The sequence below is a fragment of the Limulus polyphemus genome, unplaced genomic scaffold (assembly GCF_000517525.1).
Source record: "Limulus polyphemus unplaced genomic scaffold, Limulus_polyphemus-2.1.2 Scaffold2216, whole genome shotgun sequence".
Lineage (NCBI taxonomy): Eukaryota > Metazoa > Arthropoda > Merostomata > Xiphosura > Limulidae > Limulus > Limulus polyphemus.
The window spans coordinates 4,042-13,389 of NW_013667826.1; the positions used below are offsets into that span (position 1 = coordinate 4,042).

The 9,348-nt window shown below is 31.1% G+C and overlaps 1 protein-coding gene across 1 annotated transcript in view; it reads left to right on the plus strand.

Annotated features, from left to right (window-relative positions):
- LOC106466300 (U5 small nuclear ribonucleoprotein 200 kDa helicase-like) overlaps positions 1–9,348 on the plus strand; it is a 54,910-nt gene that overhangs the window by 1,595 nt on the left and 43,967 nt on the right. The window contains exons 2-5 of the mRNA XM_013926569.2: positions 768–905; positions 2,138–2,293; positions 3,188–3,358; positions 5,832–5,890. Coding sequence (XP_013782023.2) covers positions 768–905; positions 2,138–2,293; positions 3,188–3,358; positions 5,832–5,890 — 524 coding nt within the window. The remainder of the gene's footprint in view (positions 1–767; positions 906–2,137; positions 2,294–3,187; positions 3,359–5,831; positions 5,891–9,348) is intronic.

Here is a 9,348-nt window from a genome sequence, read left to right on the forward strand (position 1 = left end):
CATGATGTGTTAGTGAGAGAGAGCTGTGTAGTAATAGTATCAGTTTGATGTGTTAGTGAGAGAGAGTTGTGTAGTAATAGTATCAGTTTGATGTGTTAGTGAGAGAGAGTTGTGTAGTAATAGTATCAGATTAATGTATTTAGTGAGAGAGAGCTGTGTAATAATAATATCAGCATGATGTGTTAGTAATAGAGAGCTGTGTGGTAATGGTATCAGCTTAATGTGTTAGTGAGAGAGCTGTGTAGTAATAGTATCAGCATGATGTGTTAATGAGAGAGAGCTGTGTAGTAATGGTATCAGCATGATGTGTTTAATGAGAGAGAGCTGTGAATAGATTCTATATTATTGGTGAAACATTGACGATCATATTGGTTAAGTTCACCAGCTGTTTGTTTTATCTGGAGTTTAATGTCTGCTGTCTGTGTAAATTATGTAAATATGTCCTGAAAAGATGTTTCATGCTGATTGGCCAAGAATAAAGTCTGAGATAGCAGGAGTGAACTAACATGTGTATCTGTAATAGTACTCATATTTTAAAATTCTGTTGCATTATTAGTTATTTTCATCTTACCTTTTCAAATATCAGTATTATTTTATCAAAACATATTGTTATTGAGGATGGTGAGAGATAATTTTAGTAGCTAAAGATTTATAAAGAAACTTGTTATTTAAGTAAAAGCTTCTTGGTTTTATTTATTAAGTGTCAAATGTTTAATTTAAATTATATTGCATATTTATATTTTAATTGAACATTTGTTTCTTTTCAGTCACTAGTTCAAATCGATCGTCTACCAAAATATGCTCAGTCAGCATTTGAAGGTTATAAGAGTTTAAACAGAATTCAAAGCAGACTTTACAAGACAGCAATGGAAAGTGATGAAAACATTCTTCTTTGTGCTCCTACTGTAAGTATTCTCTACTTAATAATAACATATAACTTAGTTTGATAGAATACTGCCACTTTTATTACTTATACTTGTAATTTAAATATTTTATAACATGAACTACAATAGTGGTTCATAATAGGGATCACAAGGAATTTCACAAAACCCTAATAGAAGGTTCGAGCAAAAAACCCCTTAAACAGTAAATATTCAGTTCAAAGTTCAAACAACATTTAAAATCTGTACACATATAAAAATGCACACGCGAGACAGCCCATTTGTAATTCTTCTTATTATTATTCTCTTGCCAGCCTACAACAAAAATGGCTTGGTATATTGCACCTAAACCTTTTGTAGAATTCTAATTAAGGTACTGTGAAGGTTGTAGCAGTATTGAAAAATTCATTTGTTTCTTCTATGTTTATATAAGCTAAAAAAACATCATAATTCTAGTGCAAGTGGGGTTATCCTTACTGCCTGAAATTAATTCTTATATATATATATATATATATATCTGTATTCTCAAACAACTTTCCTGTTGCAGCTTAACATTTTACATCTGAAACTAATGTGATCAAATAGTCCATGGCTACACTAAATCATCATAAACCGTATCAGCTAGCTACTAGCTATGTTTATTATTATTATAATGTATAAAGTTAGCTACCATCTCAAGTAATCTTTTGTCCATAATTGAGCATTAAAAAAAGCCAGCAAACAAAATAAGTAAAACATTGGTAATTTGAAAACCTGCAAATAGGGATCATAAATAAAGTAAGGAAATAAGGCTGGAGATACTGTAGACATTATTTATTCAAACTACAAATCCCTATTTTGACTCCACCAAATGTTATTCTAGGTAACAGCATGGAGCCAGAATAAGGGTTTGCAGTTTGAGTAAATAATGTCTACAATATCTCCAATCTTGTTTATTTATTTTTTTCATGATCTCTATTTGCAGGCTTTAAATTCCCAATTTTTATCTATCTTGTTAATATTAGAATTGTGTGTTTATTTTATGTTCTACAAAGGAAGACTGTAGTTTGTTTTCTTACCTTGTACAAAAACTTAATGGAAAAATGGGGCTTTATAAAACGTAAACCTTTTGAGGCTTTATAGGCTTAAAACTAAAATTTAATTTATCAAAATAGTTTTGGTTCTCAGAAGAAAAAAGAAAGTTAGTTTTACATAATTTTTGATGTAGTTTAATATATGTTTACTGAAACTACCAAAATCTATGACTTTCTTTGCAGGGTGCAGGTAAAACAAACGTTGCTTTGTTGTGTATGATGAGAGAAATTGGAAAGCACGTTAATGCTGATTCAACCATAAATGTTGACGAATTCAAAATTATCTACATTGCTCCAATGAGGTCTTTGGTGCAAGAAATGGTTGGAAATTTTAGCAAGGTAATAGTTTGTATGCAGTTTTATTGAGAGAAGATTTGAAATATCTTTACTGTAATTGATAATTTTTTCATTCTTGCAATATAACTCAGTATGTTTAACTTTTTTATGAGAAGTGGAATTAACTATTGGACGTTCATTTTTGTATGATATTAGTAGAAGATTGGTGAAAAATATGATGTTGGTATTATGTTTCACAGCATATTAAGTTAGACCAAGAAAAACATGTCACTTTTCTGACAGTGAATTTCAAGTTCGCATACAGATGTATAAAAAATATTGGTAAATAGTATCAATAAGTATCAAAATATCAATTAAGATTTTCTATTTCTTACAAGAACAGGCTCATAAGATGATAAATTGTTTCCACTGCTAATGATAACGTTTAAAATTTGCTTTATCTGTAGCTAACAGTTTTAACAAGTTATTTTATGCAGCAAATATTTTGTGTTTCAACACAAGTGGCCGTGATTTTATTCAAATGTAGGAGGTCTTAAACTCTTAGAAATTAATAGTTATAAAAATATTTACAAATTGATGAGACCTTGTATACTGCATCTGTTTCTAGTTCATCAGGATATTCTAGTAGATGTATGTGACCATTCCTCTTAGTATTATAGTACTGCTCTCACTTAGAACCAATGTAATTTTAAATTTATTAGAGGTAGGTGACCAATAGCAAAATATTTTCATGAGACTTTTAACATTGTTTCTTTAACCCATCAGGGGGTTTTATTAGATACATGTCACCAAGCTTTTTATTATTATTTAGAACTAGAATAAGGTTCAATTTAATGAAACTAAATGTAATATGTGCCCATGAAAGTGTCATAGGTAAATATAGTAAGTTAGTTCTTTTTTGTATTTAAATAAATGTATTTTTACTTGATTTTGTAGAGATTGAGTGCATACAACATTGTGGTATCGGAATTGACAGGAGATCACCAGTTAACCAGGGAGCAGATCAATGCCACACAGGTGTTAGTTTGCACGCCGGAAAAGTGGGACATCATAACACGCAAAGGAGGAGAGAGAACGTATACACAGCTTGTTCGGTTAATGATCTTTGTAAGTGTACCTCTCACACACACACATACACACTTAGGTAGAAGTTTTAACACTTTTAAATTGCACATATTTAATGCACAAAATATTCAAAAAGTATTTAACCTTATGATTACAGGTATCCCTGTATTGTATGTCATGAGATTTTACTGTGTTACATTTAAAATTTAATTAAGCAATGTTACTATCAATGTAAACCAATGCATTTAGCATTAAAATTTACATTATAGTTCAAAGTTTTAATTCCTTTATTTCAAAAGAAACCTTAAAGAAAAATTCTTAAACTTCAGTTTTTGTTGTCATGTGATGCACAAGTTCACAAAATGTTATTTTTCCATCTTTGTGGCTTGACTATTTATTGACATACACTGAATAAACAGAAACTTGGTTAGTTGCCTTGTTTACACATCCTTCTTTCAAAGTTCTTCGGGTTAATTCTTCCCTGCAAAAAAAAATATATTTTGCTAACTCCTGACAGACACCATGCCCACTTTCTAGACTTTAAAGTGAATTTGATCCTACCCTCTATATAATTGACGTCATGTTTATAACCATTTGAAAGCTCCCCTACATAAGACTATCGGTCTTTGTAAATTGTTGACACAGGGAATGTCGTTATATCGTTAGAATGTTGGAAGTATGTTGATTAAGGCAACAGTCAAAACTGGAATAACATAGACCCACTTGTAGCTTTGATAGAAAGTTAGCTAAATTAGTGGGTTTTTTTGTAGTATCGATCCAGTAATTTATAATTTTTTATACTTCAAAATGCATACATAAAATTTCCAAAAGCTAATTTGTTTAAACCTCCCCTCCATGTGCAAGATTCAACAAGGCTTACAGCGAGGGTTAGTAAGTACAAAGTACGAGTGCAAAAATTTTCTTTAGCATTAGTAGTAAGAGAAATCATTGTTTTCTATGTGTTCTTTATTTAATGTTCCTTGTTTTAAGAAAAATAACTTAAAGTTAAGAACTTGTGAGTAATAATATGTGTGTTTGTAATGTTTTGAAGTTTATGGGATCAGACTACAGTTGTATCATAAACATCTACACACGTTCAAAGCACTATTCTATTTGTTTGAGCATGTTTTTTTGCTTTTGGAAGTAACTCACTGCAGCCCATGGAAACGGTAATGACACAAGTGGTAAATCAATGCCTTAAGTTCTGGAACTTTCATAATGTGATGCTAAAAGTAAAATATATAGTGGAAACAGATAGGAAAAGGTTAGAAATTTGTCATGAGTACTAACAGAAATACACATTTTATTTTCCACTTTACAACCTTTCTTTTCACTATAACTTGTCTACAGCTCAGAGAATCCATGTATAGTGTTACAGTACAAGTAAGAGATAACATTTAAAGATCTACTGAAAGAAAAACGTTTGATATATATAGTAGGTTTCAGTGATTACACAAATGAAATTTTAAAGTTTTCACTTGAGAAAAAAATTTTTAATCACAAAATCAAAATCACTTTGCATCAGATAGTCAACATTCTGAGTGCAAAATGTCATGAGCAAAATCACGAAAAATCTTTAGTTAAATACTGATTTTTTTATGTTCAAAAGTTTTTTAATGTTTCTAATAGTCTGTGAAGTTTTGTGAAGATATGCATACATTATCAGTAGTTATAGTATGACTAATCTCATGGTTACTTTGTTGGTTACACTACATACAACTCGGGTGCACTCCCATAACCTTAGAGTAAATCTGACTTTGTTGGGTTCTTCATTAGTGTTTTGAATGCTTTGCTTTATACTGTGGATTATATGGCTTGTTTACAACATAAAAGTATGTCAATAACTTCACATACCATTTTGATGGTTTTACTTGTTGATTCAAAACTGAAAGTTTCTGCTACGTTAACTGAACATTTTAGAATTAGAAAGTTTTAGAAGCGAGTGTAGTTCAAAATTTGTTGTAATAATTTTTTTTTGTCAGTATCTGTAATTACATGATGCTACAAAGTGTTACAGAATCATCAGAATGTGCAGTGTTGTGTACAGGTAATGATGGAACTGAAGACATGTTTTGTTTAGAAGTATTTTATTTGTAATTACATGATGCTACAAAGTGTTACAGAATCATCAGAACGTGCAGTGTTGTGTACAGGTAATGATGGAACTGAAGACATGTTTTGTTTAGAAGTATTTTATTTGCACCACTAATGGATTTTAGGGTGGCATGCATGTTCAAGAGTTTATAAATCAATTGACATGGTTTGCTTGACCTATAGAATATTATGAGTAGGAAGAAAGCCTGCTAAACTATCCATTTTCAGATTTGTTAATCATCCAGATTAACCTCTGAAATCATTTGTATGTGCAGAATTAATGAGTTTTTGTATGAAATTTTAATGTAGGTTTTTTGCTTAGGAAATTTGGAAGGAATTTCTATTGAAATTGTGTACATATATATTTATTAGTGCACAGTATTTTTGGTTTTGTTAAACTAAAATTGAACGTACTTCTCAGGATGAAGTTCATTTGCTGCACGATGAAAGAGGCCCTGTACTGGAAGCATTAGTGGCCAGGTAAGGAGGAAACAGGCTAGTGTTAAAAAAAAAAAACATTATCACAGTTTCTATCATGCAGTATTGATTCTTAACTCTTGAAAATTTAATTTTGTGCTGCAAAACTATACTGTGCTTAAAATCCACAATTATTTATTTGTGGATGTATAAAATTCTATATGTTGCATTAGAAGTACATATAATGTTAAAATGTACAGTCTGGATTACAGCTGGATGATTAATGATATTTACTAATTGAACAGTCAATGGACTTGTTTATTGATTAAAATAAAAATCTATGTGCTACTGACTTAACTTTTTTAACCACAGCATTCTAGTAACTTGGTATAAATTTTCCTATTTTCTTTTCCACATACAAAAATCAATAAATATTTGACCAACACTGATGTTAAAAAACAAATGTTGGAGCTCGTTAAATGTATTACTTATGTTAGACATGGTCCAAACATTTGATTTATGATTATTTCAAATTATGTTAAACCATATCAGAGATCCATACTCTAAGAATCTATTACTCAAAATGAGGGTGCTCCATGATGTGGTAAGGTTGTGTGTGGGGGGGTTCTAACTAGATCTGTACCAGCATTATTTTTAGCTACACACTACTTGTAACTTTAGTACTGAAATCAATTAGAAACCTACGTAATCATTATGAGTAGCTTTGTGTTGTAATCCAATGATTTCAAAGCTTATATCTTTATTACTACTAATATGAAAATGAAAATGGCTGGACAACCATTTCAAATTTTGTAATTAAAATTCAATTGTTATAATTATATTTGAAACAAAATTATAGTCTACAGCAAAATTGATATTGTAGTGTTCGTAAACAGTTTGTCTGTATTCAATTTATTTTTTAAGTTATCACTTATACAGTTATAACACGTGTATTTTTGCTTATTTTAGACATCACCAATATTGAAACATCTTTCTCAAAAGTATCATAACTTCCATGCAATAAAAAATTGATTTTGTAACAAATATATGTTATAAGAACTGTAGCTGTCCTAAGCAATACTAATTTTGATGAAAACAAGTGTCTAGAACACATAAACATTGTTAGAGTATCTGGAAAAAGCCAAGGGAGGAATACAAAACATGAATGCCGATTTAGAAATAATCGGTTATTGACTGCAGCTGTAGGCTTTAGCTGTGTTGACTTAAGACGAACTGGAAAAAAAAAGCTTCCATGATGATTAATAGACCAGTTATATCAGCATTTAACTGCAATTAATATTTATCTTCAATTACACAAGAACTGAGTTGAAATGTTCACCATCTATAGTTTCAGTAATGAAAGGGGAATGTTGTAGTTGGTCTTGTGTACTCTCTTTAGTCATAAAAGAACTGAGTTGAAATGTTCACTGTCTATAGTTTCAGTAATGAAAGGGGAATGTTGTAGTTGGCCTTGTGTATTCTCTTCAATGACACAAGAACTGGGTTGAAATGTTCACTGTCTATAGTTTCAGTAATGAAAGGAGAATGTTGTAGTTGGCCTTGTGTACTCTCTTCAATGACACAAGAACTGAGTTGAAATTTTCACTGTCTATAGTTTCAGTAATGAAAGGGGAATGTTGTAGTTGGCCTTGTATATTCTCTTCAATGACATAAGAACTGAGTTGAAATGTTCACTGTCTATAGTTTCAGTAATGAAAGGAGAATGTTGTAGTTGGCCTTGTGTATTCTCTTCATTTACACAAGAACTGGGTTGAAATGTTCACTGTCTATAGTTTCAGGAATGAAAGGGGAATGTTGTAGTTGGCCTTGTGTATTCTCTTCATTTACACAAGAACTGGGTTGAAATGTTCACTGTCTATACTTTCAGTAATGAAAGGAGAATGTTGTAGTTGGCCTTGTGTATTCTCTTCAATGACACAAGAACTGAGTTGAAATGTTCAACGTCTATAGTTTCAGGAATGAAAGGGGAATGTTGTAGTTGGCCTTGTGTATTCTCTTCATTTACACAAGAACTGGGTTGAAATTTTCACTGTCTATAGTTTCAGTAATGAAAGGGGAATGTTGTAGTTGGCCTTGTATATTCTCTTCAATGACATAAGAACTGAGTTGAAATGTTCACCGTATATAGTTTCAGTAATGAAAGGAGAATGTTGTAGTTGGCCTTGTGTATTCTCTTCAATCACACAAGAACTAAGTTGGAAACATTTACTCTTTGGAGTTGCAATAATAAAAGATCCAGCATAATTTATTAGGTAGGAAATTAGTTTTACTGAAATTAAGAAGAGAAAGTTTATATTGCAAAATTCACGGGTAAGAGAACAGGAATATATTGCAGTATAAAAGTAACTACAGTGAACCTTTGTGAAATTAACACTGAAGCAGTAAAATGACATTATTTATCAATATTAAAATGTAAATGACCATTTTCAGTGCTCATATTTTGCATGCAACATCTTCGGGTGATTTAGGGACCCAAAGTGGACCCACAATGAAAGTCTTTGAAAATAGAACGAAAATAAATAAATTCAGGTGAATAATTTCTGTTGGCATAAAATTTGTTGCTCTTTTCAAAAACTTTCATGATGCAGCTATTTTGAACCATTATATCACCTTGTCCTTTACTGGGCTTTCATAACATATTACTCAGAACCTGTCATCACTTAGAAATAGGCTTTTTCCCATTTTTGGTTTTATCTTGATTTCACTTTTTCTCTCAGTGATTTTATTTCAACAACTCTTATGAGGAAAGGTTTTTATGATGTCACAGCAAGTGGGTTGGACAGTAACTAATTAGTGAAAAACCACAGTTAACGGAACAAACTATCAGAAGTTTGATATTAGAGAAACTAGTTTAAACACATTCGTTCATCCTCTTCAGTCTCACATTGTCTTCTTGCAGGAAGAAAACTGGTCAACAAATGCCTACATGACCCCTGATCTTGGAATTCCCTTAAGAACACAGGAGGTCAGGGAGTTGTTAAGTTTAAAGTGACTGGGAGGTGTTGAAATTAAGCAGGCAACTTTCAGTGATTCTTCTTTTTATGTAGTTATCCATCTTGTGTAAAATTCTTGTTGATTTCTAATCAGTTTGATGGCCAGAATCTCTCTTGAAGAAAAATGGCATTGTTTTGGTTTCCATGCTTTGTCTTTTTTATGTTCAGAAACTGTTGCATCATCACTTTTTCCGGTTTCACCTACATAACCTTTCTCACAGGATTGGCATAGTATAATATAAACGCCTTGTTTTTTATCATCGGGTGTTTTTCTATTTGAAGTTAGTTTATTTTTAATGGTGTTCAGATATTTGTATATGATTCTAAAGTTATTCTTTCTTGATATTTTCTCAAGGGGTTCAATGTTAGTGTTGTAGCCAATATGTAGTGGTTTCACATTATCATTGGTTGATCTTTCTTTATCTTCATCAAGATTATATGAACATACGAGAAAATGAGTATGCTTTTATTAGAACAACACAGGTACAACAGTTATATTTTTGAATA